This window comes from Sturnus vulgaris, chromosome Z (assembly GCF_052056855.1).
Source record: "Sturnus vulgaris isolate bStuVul1 chromosome Z, bStuVul1.hap1, whole genome shotgun sequence".
Lineage (NCBI taxonomy): Eukaryota > Metazoa > Chordata > Aves > Passeriformes > Sturnidae > Sturnus > Sturnus vulgaris.
In genome coordinates, this window is record NC_142283.1 from 4,586,687 (window position 1) to 4,600,926 (window position 14,240).

At 48.5% G+C, this 14,240-nt stretch overlaps 1 protein-coding gene across 1 annotated transcript; it reads right to left on the reverse strand.

Moving 5' to 3' along the window:
- Positions 1 to 4,613: 4,613 nt before the first annotated feature.
- On the reverse strand, positions 4,614 to 8,750 carry LOC148219596 (uncharacterized). The gene is made up of 4 exons (XM_088155852.1): positions 7,913 to 8,750; positions 7,473 to 7,660; positions 5,840 to 5,960; positions 4,614 to 5,212 (listed from the first exon to the last, which is right to left on the reverse strand). Exons 1-4 carry the CDS (start codon positions 8,748 to 8,750, stop codon positions 5,202 to 5,204), a joined length of 1,158 nt encoding a protein of 385 aa, XP_088011978.1. The 3' UTR covers positions 4,614 to 5,201.
- Positions 8,751 to 14,240: the final 5,490 nt, after the last annotated feature.

Below are 14,240 nucleotides of genomic sequence, written 5' to 3' on the forward strand. Positions count from 1 at the left end.
CTACAGCTCCCTCCTGCCTTGAGCCAAATGCCTGCTGCACCTTGTGCTGCCTGTGCCAGGTCTCTTGCTCCAAGCCTTTGACTGCCGGGCTTCTGCCCCAGCCCAGGGACATTGGTTATTTCCATCACCAGGGAGTTTTACACAATGAACCATTTTGGTTTTACCTAAGAGGTGAATCATTAAGATTGTGGTGCTTTCTTGTACCCAATGTCCTGTTAAGACCAACAACGAGCTCTTCCTACAGCTTAGTTTGAGGCTATTCCTACACCATTTTATTCCACACTGCATGCCTAAAGAAAATATATCCTTTTCCTTACTAAGTTTGGGCTGCAGCTTAGTGCAAATACGTGTGAGAAGAGATTAAATGTCATAATCCCCTGACATTTTTCTCCTCCCCTCTCCAGCCAGGGTGCTGCCTGAGGGGGTTCTAGAGATGAACCACAACTCACAGACAAATAACCTCAGACAGGTTCTATTACCCACAGATGGACAGACTTGGGAGGAATTGGGTGCCACAGGCTGTCATACACTCACCAAAGCTTAAGGATCAGTTAAGAAATAGGGGCAAACATTGATGTGGTCACTCATCATAGAAACAAGAAGTGCTCCAAAGCCAATGTCAGTTTCAAAGGGAAATTTATTACAGATTGCTACAACTGCGATGCTTATATACGATGACCAATTTCAGTTCTGTTGGGCGTTGAATTTTCCCCTTTTCTTTCTGTGAAATTGCGGGCGATGGTGAGGGAAGGCATGCAGACAAGCAATATGATTGATAAAGCAAGCTCCGTTTTATTCTCTGTTACAATGGCTTTTTATATACTTAGCAAGCAACAAATACAGCTGTCACATTTTGATTGGTTGCATACAGATTCCTACCTTGCTGCTTCTTCTTGCCAGGATTCTTCCTTGTTCTCATGACAAACTTCTCTAAAGTTGCATACAACAGGATGACAAGATTACAGTGCTGTGACAATTGATAAAAGATTCGTGTTAATCACAAAAGCATTAGGGTTTGTATAAACCAGAATACTAAGCTCTAAAGTGAAGCATGGACGCTAGATAAAGGAAATTATATGATTAAATAATTCTGTTTAAAATCACCTTGTTATGTTATATTATGTTGTATTATGTTACATTATAATATGTTATGTTATGTTTTTCAAATAAGTTGTATCGGCTACCAGCTTGGAAAATTGGACTTCCCAAAAAGCCCTTCCTGCCTTTGTCTGATCAATACTGCCTATCCCAAAAACCAGACTCCCAGAACTTCCCTGGTGGTCATCTACAAGGACCAGATGGCTATCTGTGACTGATTATCACCCAAAGGCTTTGTGAATTTGTGAACAACGAGAACCCACAGTATAAGAAGAGGCTGCAAACCAAAGTGCAGTGGAGCGTGGAATGGGCAGTGACCCCTCACGTTCCCCAGCGCGCTGCTTGCTCTTTCTATATCAAATAAAGCAATCTAAATTTTGCTGAATATCGAGACTTTTGTCTCTCATTTATAACAGTGCCCTTGTCACATTATTACATAATGCAATACTTGTGAAATTATGTACAGCCTGTCTTATTCTGATCAACAAGGGGATTTTTCGAACAATGCTTCCAAAGACCCATGACCCTGAGCAGCAAGCCATTCCTCAACATGAAATTTTTCCCATTGTTATGCCAAGTATTTGGAGCTACACCCAAAAGCTCAGATAGCTCAGTTAACAGTTTCTCTCAAAGGGGGAGGAGAGGGGCAATACTGGAGAAATGAAGAGGTGGGGTAGGGGCCTGCTCTCTGGGGCTCTGGCTCTCTCGCTCGTTTGGCTCGGAGAAGGACGGTTGCTACAAACTCCGCTCTGCCATCCTGACGCCGGCAGCTGCCTCCCTTGGCTGTGGGATCCTGCAACCTCCCTGCTCGGACGCTCTCTCTCTCCTGCATCTCCTGCCTACTTCAGCACATCCTCTTGGAGCATTGGGATCCGTGAGCATCGTCTCCCTTCCGCCCTTCCCATCTGGGACACAGACGCCATTCACCGCAGGGCCCCTCCAGACACGTGGGATCATCGCATCTCCTCCCTGCTCAGCGAGAGCTGGCAGGCAGCGCCAGAACGGAGACTGCACCGCAGAGGAAAGGTGTCCACAACCGAGAGAACTGTTCACTGGGTTTGCTGCTCTGTTGCTCTTGATCTCGCAGTTATTGTTGTTTCTCTTGTTACCTATATATATATCAGTAAAGAACTGTTATTCTTTCCCCCATATGTTCGCCTGAGAGCCCTTTAATTTATATAAATCATAGTAGAGTGAAGGGAGGGGGGAGGTTATACTCTCCTTTTAAAAAGAAAAGAAAAAGAGAGGCCCCTGTCTCTTTTGGCCGATACCTGTATTTCCAACCAAGACAAGTTCAAAGATGGCTACAGAACGGTACAACTCTGCTGACTCCATAGATAAAGATAGAAATATCCATTTCAGTTCCCACAATTAAGTATGTTCCAGGTCACTAAGTCACTAAGTACTGCCTACATATATATATATATATACTTATCTATTTATTTATTTATATTATATCTCTCTATATATATTTTTTTTGTATATGTATGTCTATGTATGCATGTATATAAAGAACCAAAGATCAATTGAGTGATCTGAAAATCCACAGAGCAGGAGTTCTACGCTCAGTGGAGTCCCAGAGTTTTTTCAGCAGGCTTTGCAGAGAATTCTTAGCAAACGTGTGGCTCTGCTGCCATCCCAAATCTGAGCTTTCCTCGCCCAACCTGAGTGCATGTGGGGCCTGTGCTGGGCATGGCTGGAGATTTCCATGGCCAAAATCCTCCAGCATCATCACCTGTACATCTGCTCATTGCTTTGGATAGCACAAACCACACAACACCCATCTCAGCTGACAAATGTAATTTCCTGCAGATTGCTACAGCCACACTGCTGATCGACAAATACACGAGACTCGATTTCAGTTGAAAAATGTCATTTATTACAAATTGCTACACCCGCCCTGACAATACAGAACTGTACAAATCTCAGTTAAGGTTCAAAAAAGGAATTTATTACATTAATAAAACAGTGATATGTATATATATACAAATACCACCTTCTGTTAACAAAAACTTGATTTATTGCCAACCTCTACAACAACTCGGTTTACATAAAGATCATTTAGGTGTTTAACAACTTAATTTATTACATATTACTACAAGCGTACAGCCCATATACAAATACAAAAATACATATTCTCTCTCTAAATAGACAGAAGTATACAGCTACACAACTCCATACACGTTTAAATAGAAGTAAAAAAATACATATATACACATATATAAATACATTAAAAACTATAACGAGATACAGATGTAAATATAGATTAAATATGACATATTATATACAATATAAACAGATATATAAAACAAACCTATCTATAAATATAAAACTATCACTGTGCCAAGCTAAATATCCATATAACTTCATCAATACAAATACACAGCTATACAATTGGATACATATGTCAATAGAATGACATATAGAAATAGATTAATATATAAGAGAACATATATACCTATGTAAATATGAATATACGTATTTAAAGAGCCATTTATCTATAATTGCATCAATAGAAGAAATAGATAGCAACACAACTGTATACATAGGAACTAGAACTAAAAACAGAACAACATACATGTATACTTAGATACATATATACATATACATAATTACAAACATATATGTTTGTAATCCATAATTATAACACCTCCATAAATATAACAACAGACACATAAAAATATTGATATACAAAACAAAACCCACATATGTAGATATCCATAGAATTATCCTTCTCCATGTGCAAGTCCATTTATCTTGAAAGGGAACGCTGAGCAGAGGGATTCCAGCAGCCCCATCTTCAAAGCCTCTCCCTCGGTCTCTTCCTCCCACGCAGAGCAGCTCTCCTGGACAGCGACAGCAGACGGGACATCTGGGAAAAAAAGGGAACACGGAGTCAGGATCAGGGCCTTTCCCTCGGCAGCACCTGCACTTCCATCAGGGAAGAGAAAATCTCAGCGCCTCCCCAGGAGGGCTGCAAAGGAAAAGCGGCCGAGCGGGCCAGGGTGTGGTGAGCGCAGCCGCGGCGGGACCGTCCCGCAGCCCCCGGCAGCCCGGCACAGCCGGCACAGCTCCCGGGCCCTGCCGGCACAGCTGCCTTGCCCAAGGACAGCCCCTGTGCCGGCCGGGGCAGCTGCGCTGAGCAGCCCCAGCACGGGCAGGGCCCGCTCCTGCCCCGCCGGGCAGTGCCCACGGCCACAGCCCACGGCACCCTCACCCCCAGCCGGCCTCACCGGCCCTGTGGCCTCACCCAGGCTCCCTGCTCACTGCTCTTGCTCTGGCCTTCAGCTTCTCCCTGCTGGCTCCTGTCAGTCCTCCTGCTGTCTTCAAGGTCTTCTCTGCAGCTGTGCCAAAAACGGAGGATCAGGAATTGGTTCCAAGGCCTGGCAGAGCTGCAGTCCCGCACCCCTCTGTGCTCCCTGCTGGCTCCCTCCATCCCCTCAGCCCCGCCATGCTCTCGGCAAACCCCGAGTCCCCTTCAGTTTCTTCAGAGTCCCGCAGTCCTCTCACCCCCCTCAGTCCCTTCTGACCCATCCCATCCCCTTAGACCCCGCCACCCCCCTCAGCCTGTGCCACTTCCCTGTCCCCTCAGTGCCACCATCGCCCTGTGCTGCCCCACACCCCCAGCCCCACCAGCACCTCAAGGTCACCGTCCCTTCAGTGTCACCACCTCCTCAGCGCCCTCAGTCTCACCGTCCCTCAGCAGCTCCTCAGGGGACAGTGCCTGGGGCCACCGGCAGCTCCCAGCGCTCCAGGGACACCCGGGGCTGGAACTGCTGCTCTGCTCCGGCCGCCAGCTCGGACACAGCACAGGGAGAGGGGACAGAGGGGGCACAGGGGGAAAACAAGCAGTGAAAAAGGCATCCGAGGGAGAAAAGAGGTTAAAAAAAGGCCTGGATGTATACAGGTATCAATCTATGTAACTAAACTCCCAGATAGAAATACAACTATGCCTATTTATAAACTTAACTATATAGATATATAAATCTAACTGTACATATCTATAAACACGACTTTAGCAGAGGGATTTTACCTGCCTGATGGTCACAGGCCCTCCCTCTGTCTCTCCCTGCCACACAGGGCAGCCCTCCTGGAGAGGTCCATCAGAATGGATCTGGGAAGCAAAGGGAACACTGAGTCAATATTGGCCCTTGTGCGTGTTTCCCTTGGGCACCAATTGCCCTTCTATCAGGGACTGTTCAAGATGGTCTGAAAGGCAGACTCTCACTTGGAATTTGAAGCCTGCTCTTTTGAGAAAAGGGATCCTTCCACATTTTCAAAACTGTGTAAAGCACTGCAGTACCTCGATAAAGTCTCAGCACTCACAGTGCAAATAGCACCCATGAGAGCTTGAAACAGACAGTCCCAGCTCCCACAAAGAAGCCCAGCCTTGTTCTTTCTCTGTGCTGACAGAGAGACCTCAGTCCCCACTGAAATGGCTGAAGCTGAAGGGTGCTGTGAGCTGAGTTATGAAACCAAATTGGGACACCCGACTTGGTAACACAACTCCCACGAGGTCAGTTTATTCCCTGCTCTCTTGCCACAGCAGAGGACTCCATGTGAGAGCCTCTGGAGGGCAGGGCTCAGGGAGGTTGTGTCTGTGCAGGATTTGAACTAAAGGCACCGGGAAGCACCAACCCTGCAGACAAGAGCTCAACTCTACTCATCTCCCTTCCTGGGAGAGGCAGGCTCAGAGCAGCCGTCTCACACCTCTCTAAACCAATGTGGGCTCTCTCCTTACCAGGCTCCTCAGGCTCTGGGGAACTGTTCCTGCAGCTCTCGGTGCCAGATGAAGCTTCCTCTGCTGCAGCCCTGTTCAGAGCTTCCTTCCCTGAGGACTCAGGGGCAACATTAACATTCCCCTTGAAAGAGAAACAGAAAGAAAGAAACCCAAAGATCACTCACTATTTTCTTGGAATCACATCAGGGATACAGGAACTCTCCTTCTCCACTCCCAGAGGACATGGAGCAAAAGGGGCAACACTGCCCACACGGTTCCCATGACAAGCATTTTAAACTCAGGATTTGGGTGGCCAAGGTGAAACTGAAGCTCTTACAAAATGATCTTTGAGGCAAAACATGAACACAGAAAATGAGAAGACAACAAGCGAGGAGACGCGCCCTCACATCCTGACCCTGGCTCATCCCACGAGCTGTAAGAAATCAGCCAGCAGAAAGCCAGGGGCCCTCCTTGTTGACAACACGGCTGGCAGCAAGGGCAGAGCTCGCTCCCAGCACTGCCCAGGGCTGTGTGCTGCAAACACACACCAAAAGCACACATCTCATTTCTGGCTGCGAGTGTCACCGCCCCAACCCAACCACTCAGACAATCCATCACCAGGTGGTGCTTTTTGGAGCCCTTTACTGCTGCCCCATATGGATGACATTTATGGACCAGGGTATTTCCAGGATCAAATTTTCCAGTGGCTAAAATCTGTAAATGTAGAGGGTAAAAAAACAAACCAACCCATCTCTTTTGAAATAGCTCATCCATCAAAATCCTAAAGAGTCTAAAGAGGGTTGAGAGCCTGTAATGTTTCCTGTTAGTATGGAATAAAATGCTTTTGAAAACTGCTATGTGTGAGTTTACAGAACACAAAAGACATCCCACTTGACAATAAAACATTAGTAAATCCAAGATATCCCACTCCCCCCTCTGAGTCTGCCTTTCCTCAATCATACATGTACTGCAGCCAGTGGGGTCAGAACATCAATAGAAAGAGAGGCATTCTTTGGCCAACACATATAATAACTGCAGAAAGGCCTTGGCAACACTCCAGGCAAGTCTGGGAAGAGTTAAGAGAAATGGGATTCCTAATCCAAAGACTGAATCTTTCAAACAAAAGGACAGAAAGCTGCAGCTCCAGCCCATCCCCAAACACAGCTCTTGGAGCACCTACATGCATGGCAGGGCTCACACAGCAGCAGCAGCTGCAGCCCAGCCCTTGCTTTGCCTTGGCCCTTCCAACACAAAGAGGCAGAGCCCACATCTGCTGCTGGAACTGAGGCACCTCTCACATGCCCCTCCCTGTCAGGACACTTTGCCTTCAGTGGCATTTTCCAAACACTCTTCTTTCTCAAACATAGCCTGATAGAACCTACAAAGCATCACCACAAATGTCCCTGCACGAGGCATTCTTCCCAGGAAAAGGAGCAACCAAGCGTGGCCAACACAGGCTCACACCTCTCATCGTCACTAAGGTGGGGAGACTTTTTCATCCTCCTTCTTTTAGAAATCCTACTTTCCCAAGAATAATTAGATAACTATAGAATAATGAAACAAATTAACTTCAAGAAGCCTTTGCTTCTCAGCCACGTAACAAGGTTCCAAAGCTCTCAGTTCAGCCTCTTTTATTCCCATCCAATGGGGTTACCTGAGCAGAGGGTGACCTTTGAGGCAGGGATCTCCTGATCTCCCGAATCATTTTTTCTATTTCAAGGCCTAGATCTGCTGCTGGGGATTCATCTTCCACAGGTGCATTCCGTGCTGAGCTGGAGGCCGTCGATGCTGCACAACCAGCACTACCAGGTGGAGCACTGGGGGCTGAAGTGCCTGGTGTGGCTGCAGGAATCCAAACACATTAGTCAGGCTCCACAATGTGGCTTTGCAAAACAGACCTCTATTGCTGCCTGGGATCAAACATGCCAGGAAGAACACAGGAAAACCAGGCAAAGGATCTTTTGGCCTTCTAGGTCCCCCTTCCTAATGGCTTGACAATTTCTGTCTCACAATGACAGAGCAGTGCGGAAAAATACTTTAAGAGGTCACTTCTCATGACCTTTTGGAAAAGCAAGGCTGGAATTCTTTTCCTACCTGGCAGGTGGGAGGCTGGGGGCTGCTGCTCCCTGTGGAGCTGCTGGAAGCTGCAGGGCTCTATCCCGAGCACCTCCCGGTCGGCCGGAGGCAGCTGCTCCCCGCACAGCTCCTGGAAGCGGCTGGGGGGCCCCTCCCGCCCGAGCTGCAGCGGCCGCTCCCCGTGGAGCCCGAGGAAGTGGCAGGGCGGCACCCGGAGCAGCTCCCGCTCGGCGGGCAGCGGCCGCTCCCCGTGGAGCTCCTGGAAGCGGCTCGACCCCTCCCGCCGGGCCGGCAGCGGCCGCTCCCTGTGCAGCAGGTGGAAGCCGCTGGGCGGCCGCGCCCTGGGCAGCGGCTTGAAGCGACTGCGCCCGTCCGGCCCGTCCGGCCCGTCCGGCAGTGGCCGTGCCCTGGGGAGCTGCTGGGAGCCGCGGGGTGGGAGCCTGCGCCCCTCCCGCCCCGCCGCCAGCCGCTGCCTGTTGGCCGCGCTCCGGCGGCGCTGGATGCGGAGCAGGAGGTCGGGGCGGTCGCGGCGAAAACTGGGATTCGTGTAGTGGAGCCAGGCCCCGGCATCGCCCGGCACAGCTGAACCAAGCCAGCCCGGCACCTTGCGGAAGCCGTAGCGGTAGAGCTGGCGCACGAAGCTGCGGAACTGCGTGGCCCTGAAGGTGTGCGGGGCCGGAGCCTGGGCACTGCCCGGGCTGAGCAGCTCCCGCTCGAAGAGGGAGCGGTCGATGAGCAGCCCCTGGCCCCGGCTGTCCCAGCGCACGGAGCGGACGCGGGGGTTGTCCACCAGGCGCCAGAGCTTGGCGGGGAAGGTGCTGGCGTTGAGGCCGGCGGGCAGCGGCCGCTCCGCCATGGCGACGATCGCCGAGTGTCGCCACAACGGCCGCGGCTGCGCCGGCGGCGCGCGGCCTGAGGGGGGCGCTGCGCTCGGCCCCGCTCGCGGCCCCGCGCGGGCCGGACTTGGCGGGGCCGAGCGCGGCAGAGCCGGGGCTGCGGGCCCAGCGCGGGCCGGGCGGCTCCCGGGGCCGGCCGGGCACCGCAGGGCACCGCGGCGCCAGCTGCAAACCCTTTCTCTCTTTCTTTCCCTGCCTGCAGCCATCCTTCTGCCTTCGCAAACCGTCAAGACAAGCGCAGGATCTTTCAGAAACGGGTCCGAATTGAGGAATCCCGTGGGAAACTCTTCCTCTTTGTCCAGTGAAAGCAAAATCACTCTGTGTTCAGCATAGCTGAAGGGAGGAAAAAGATGTTAGATTGAGTGGTTTCAATATTTTGGTTGGGGTTGCAAAGAATTCCCAACTTGAAAGCAGACAAGGTCAAATGGGAGAAGGGGAAATTATTGGGGGTTGAATTGTTCCCTTTTCTTTCTGTGGAATTTTTCCCATTGTTACGGTAAGCATTTGTGGCTACACCTTAGTAGCAATAGTTTTCTCTTGCAGAGGGGTGGGGGATAGGGGGACACCAGAAAAGGAAAGGTGGGACAGGGGTCTGGGGCGGGCTCTGGCTCTCTCGCTTGGCTCGTGGAGTGAGAGGAGGACGCCCTGTGCTCCGATCTGGCATCTTCCCCTCCATCCCAGCGCCGAGAGCCACGTTCCCTGCCCTCGAACACCGCTCTGCTCCTCTCCCACCTCACCCTACTACCTCCAGGCACTCTGCCGAGCACCACGACCGACACCGTGAGGGGGGAGTCTCTCCCCCATCCCTCTCAGCCCTGGGCCGCCGCCATCACTGCAGCCCCTCTTCAACTGCGCGGGACCTGCCCTGCCCCCAGCACCGGGAACTGAGCGCAGGGAGACGGCCTGCGGCCAAAAGGGACTGGAGCTGAGCTACACTGCTCTGTTCTGTTGCCAATTTTTATATCTGTTGTTGTTTTTTCTGCCTTGTTAGATATCAGTAAAGAACTGTTATTCCTATCCCCACATCTCCTGCCTGAAGGCCTCTGATTTGAAACTATAATAATTAGAAGGGAGGGGGTTGCACTCTGCATCTCAGGAAAGGGGTTGTCGCCTTTCCTTAGCTAAAATACCTGTCTTTCAAACCCAGACAAAGAACTGGTGTGTAAGTGAGGAAACAAGGTCAAATGTTCACTGAAATAGAAATATAGTTTAAGTCATTACAAATAAATTACATGCCACTACCATTCATTCAGGCATTTGTGGATTAATAGTCAATTGGATTAGAAGCATTTCAGCATGAAAATTAAAATAATTTGCTTAGTCAAAGTTAGGATATGTTAGGATAATCTTCTTAGACGTTCATGTTACTACAACAGCTTTTTTTAATGAACTCTTATTCTCTTTGGACACTCTACAGCCATCTGAGGAGGGGGAATTAAATGTTGGGGATTCATGTTTAAAGAGCAGTGACAGTGCAGGGTGACATGTGAGGCTGTGTTGGCCATGGGGAGCATGGGGAGGCACAAACCCTTCCTGAAAATGAGGGACGAGCAGGGCTCCTGGTGCTGTGTCACAGCTGAGCCACTCTGCTCTTGAGGCCTTGAGCAAGTGCCAGCCTTTATTCTAAACCTCAGCTCTGGCTCTCAGAGCGGGCAGAGGCTGGCTGAGCACACCCAGCCTGGGTGGCTGCAGCTGGAGGGGACAGCAGGACCCCTGAGGTGCAGTTTGTCCAGCAGCTGACCTCATGTGAAACTGCTCCATTTGGGTTCTTCTTCCAAAATGGGCAGGGTGTTGCTGCTGCTGGGCAAGCAGTGTGTGTTCCCTGAAGTGCCTCTTTCTTTAGGCTGACTCCAGATGGGTCAACATTATTAGCTACTTTATATTCTGTATGGTATTATTAAAGTATTAATTTTCTTTTTCTCACAGTCATCTCTTTGGAAAGATGATTCTTCATTTCAACTCCTTTTCTGGCTTCCCTGTCATACTCCTGTACCACTGGATGGGGTCAGCTGTGTCCTTGAATCTGTGTAGCCACTGGGAAAGGTAATACTTCCCTTTTGGAAGAATAAGTGACATAAATTCCAGTGTAATAATTTTGCTTTGCTTTACTTGGCGTGCTTCAAATTATTGAAGGCTTTTAGCTGAGTTTAAAAACAAGGGAAAAAAATCACTTTACTGCATGGGCAGGTGAGTTAATGGATAAGTAAAGAGAACATTTAACAGTGGGCTGTGTGATGGGTTGACTTAGGAAGAAGAAACTCAGAGAGAAGTTCTATCTAAGGCAATTTCCTCTGTGGGGCTTGGGACACCTGCAACAGCCAATGAGAGAAAGTTAGTTCTCTCTGTGAACACACATTTTGAAGGAGGTAATCTGGAACTGAGTCTCTTTGTCTTTCCTGTAGCTCAGCAGGTGACACCAACCCGAGCTTCCCTCCCCCATGCGGGGGGGAGGCTCAGGGGGCCACTTGGGCCTCGTTTGCCAATGAGGGGGACCCGATGGCCAGGAGGAGAAAAAGTTGTGTGATGAGACCTTCACAGCTTCCTCCTCCACGGGCCTGTGGCTCTGGCATGGGGGGGAGGCGACTCTTGCTGCTGCCGGCCGGGCCGGGCCTGCCCGGGTGGCCATGGGCAGGGTGGGGCTGCAGCCCAGCCCCAGAAAGGCTGAGTGACACCTCAGCCACCCTCACCCAGCACGGCCTGGGCCTGGCACAACTCTTGGAGTTGTGTTAAACTTTAACTCTTTACTGCTCAGATAAGATTTGCAAAACCTCCGGCCTTCCTTTGAATATGAAAGGGAATAAGAAGATTTCTGAAGTCAGTAACATAAGAGCTAAGTTTTTTTAGATGGAAGAAGAATGAGAAGATGCTGAAATGGCTGAAAATCTTTTTGTAAATTGTAGGGATGAAGTGATGTACTGAATATTCCTATAAACCATGGAGAAAGACATGGGGGGATGGAGATGTTCCATCTGATAGATGATTTGACCAAAAAGTACCTGTGTTAAGAATCTTTTCCCTCGAGGAAAGAAGGGGATCTCGGTTTTCTGAGGATGAAGCATGAAGAGAAAGAAAAGAGATAAAGAAAACCTTTGCTATGGAACATTTCATTCTTAAAAGTAATACCCCATGAAATAAACATGGCCCACATCTACAGCTTTGGGAAGGCTGTGGAGTTGGGAGGAGCGTCACGATTGCAGGTCAGGGTGCATGCAAATCATGAAAATGAAACCACGAGAGGACTGTTTTCTTCCTTCTTGTGGAAAAATCCCTACAGCTTTCATCAAAAAGAGGCTTCTCTCTCCGGAAGTGAATTGAAAAAGACTAAATTAGGGACTGACCAAAATCCTTGCTATATGTTTTTTTTGTTGTTATGAAGGTTTGGAAAGGGAAGGAAGCAGTAGTCTGAAGAAAATCTTATTCTAAATTTGGGGTTTTTTTTCCTTCTCTTTGTTTGTGTAGTTAATAAATTTCTTTTTTATACTCTCTTAAGTTTTAGGCCTGCCTTGCTCTTTTGCTCCTGGTTCCATCCCACAACAGAAAAATGAGTTTATTTAGATTAGCAAATCAAAACGAAGACACTGCTTTTTCAGATGAGCAAGACTCTCATCCAGGCAAACAGATTGCACTTAGTAATAAGTAATCATTTGGCAGGAACTCTGTTGATTTCTAGTAACAGCTGGAGGCCTTCATCACCACAGGATGTTTTGGCTTTCCCATACTTTATTGGGTTTTGGCAGCAAATACCATTGCCCTTGCCATCTTATCTAGAAGTACCATGGCTGGGCAAAAACTGTCTAGTGGCCCATATTCCAAAGGCAGTTTGGTCTGGAGTTTGTGAATGAAGGAGACCCTTATCCAATTCCAAACCACATTAAAAAAATCATGAAAGAGAACTTCTCATATTTAACAAACAACTGACAATCAAGAAGTGAATGTAGAGCTTATTCACACAGTGAAAAGGAAGGGAATCTTCCAAGGGGGTTGTGGTTAATAGAGTTTTTATTCTGGCTCCCACTCATAGCTGGCACTGGAGAAAGCCATGTCCTGGTAGTGTCAGTATCTTCTGTCTGCCATAAATTATTTTGCTGCAACAATCAGAGGCATCAGGCTACACAGAGGCTCAACTGATGTTAGGAACAGGAGCTGCTCCAAGGAGAAAAGAAGAAATGCACTTTTACTTCCCAAACCCATCTTCCCACAGACTCAAGCAGGATTCCTCTGAAATATGCAGAAATAGGGCTGAGAAGACCATCTGAACCTATGTGTTCATGGCCAGGACCATGCTGATGCCATTTAGGTTTTTCCTTTTTTTCTTTTATATGCCCTCTGTATTCTTCACACATGTATTTGTAGCTCTGGGGCCTATTGTATTAGTGACTAGTTTTCCCAGTACCTTCCCAAGGCATTTCCCTAAGCAGGAAGACAAAAAATTACAGAGCTCCAAACTCCAGGGGGTACAAGGCCCCAGTGCTATCTTGGTTCTTCCTGGGGACCAAGGTTGAGAAAATTCTTTGAGGAACCTTTTCCTGGACAAAGCCAGTGCTGAAAGGGGGGACTCCAGAGAAGGAACTTGACCTGGGGGGGAATTGCATAACCACTTGTCCTCCTAACAGGTGCTTTTTATCAATTATGCTAATTTCCTATAACCTATAATATGTACTCATCCCTGGAGGGAGTGGGCTTTAGTGGACATCTTTATGTAACTGCTCATGAAAACTTTCAAATAAAAATCCACTTTTATATTACCTCCTTACTATTAGTATCTCAACTTTGGTTTTCACATTGGGAAAAAGAAACATAGCCATCACAGGCAAACGTGGCCCATAATGCCACTAACCCATTCGTCAAGGTGTCTTCAGTTTGCTGGGACTTCCACTCTGCTAGTTTTGTGGGAATGCTGCTGGCTGTCCAAGAGCTTTGTTCTTTTCAGGAAACTCTAGATACTTGCTTAGGTTCCTCTTTCCTGCAGACACAGCCTATTGTAGCTGTTGAAAAAGATGAGGGGCACAAACCATTCCTCAGGAAACGCCAACAAGTCTAAGAAATGCTGATTCCAGTAGGGCTTTGGCCCTTGATCTGCCAATTGACAGGGCCCTTGGCGGGAGTGCTTTGCTCAGGGCCCAGCAATCAGTGCACACGCATCTCTCCTTGCCCTTCACCTTCCAGTTACCACAGTGCTGTTGCCTGAGCCTGTGAGGCAGAAACTGGCTCCACCTGCACATCCTCACAGAAGAGAGTGAAGTGTTGGGAAGGATGAATTAGGGAAATCTTATAAATAATGAAGCTGTTGGAGATTGTTTTTTTACACTTCAAGGACAGAAGTCTAGCCTGTTAGGGACTACATGTAGTTATTCTGTGAGCTGTGGCTTTAATGGTTTTGTAAGGATGGAGTCCGTAGTATATGAAAGTAGAACAGATAGATTTAACTCACTCTTCCATAGGAGAATAGG

Excerpts from the sequence above, each read along its gene's own strand:
- LOC148219596 (XM_088155852.1), bottom strand. The coding sequence starts at position 8,750 with ATGGCGGAGCGGCCGCTGCCCGCCGGCCTCAACGCCAGCACCTTCCCC. Across the intron at positions 7,661-7,912 it reads CCCAGCCTCCCACCTGCCAG|CCACACCAGGCACTTCAGCC; the intron begins GTAGGAAAAGAA and ends GGATTCCTGCAG. Across the intron at positions 5,961-7,472 it reads AAAGGTCACCCTCTGCTCAG|GGGAATGTTAATGTTGCCCC; the intron begins GTAACCCCATTG and ends TTCTCTTTCAAG.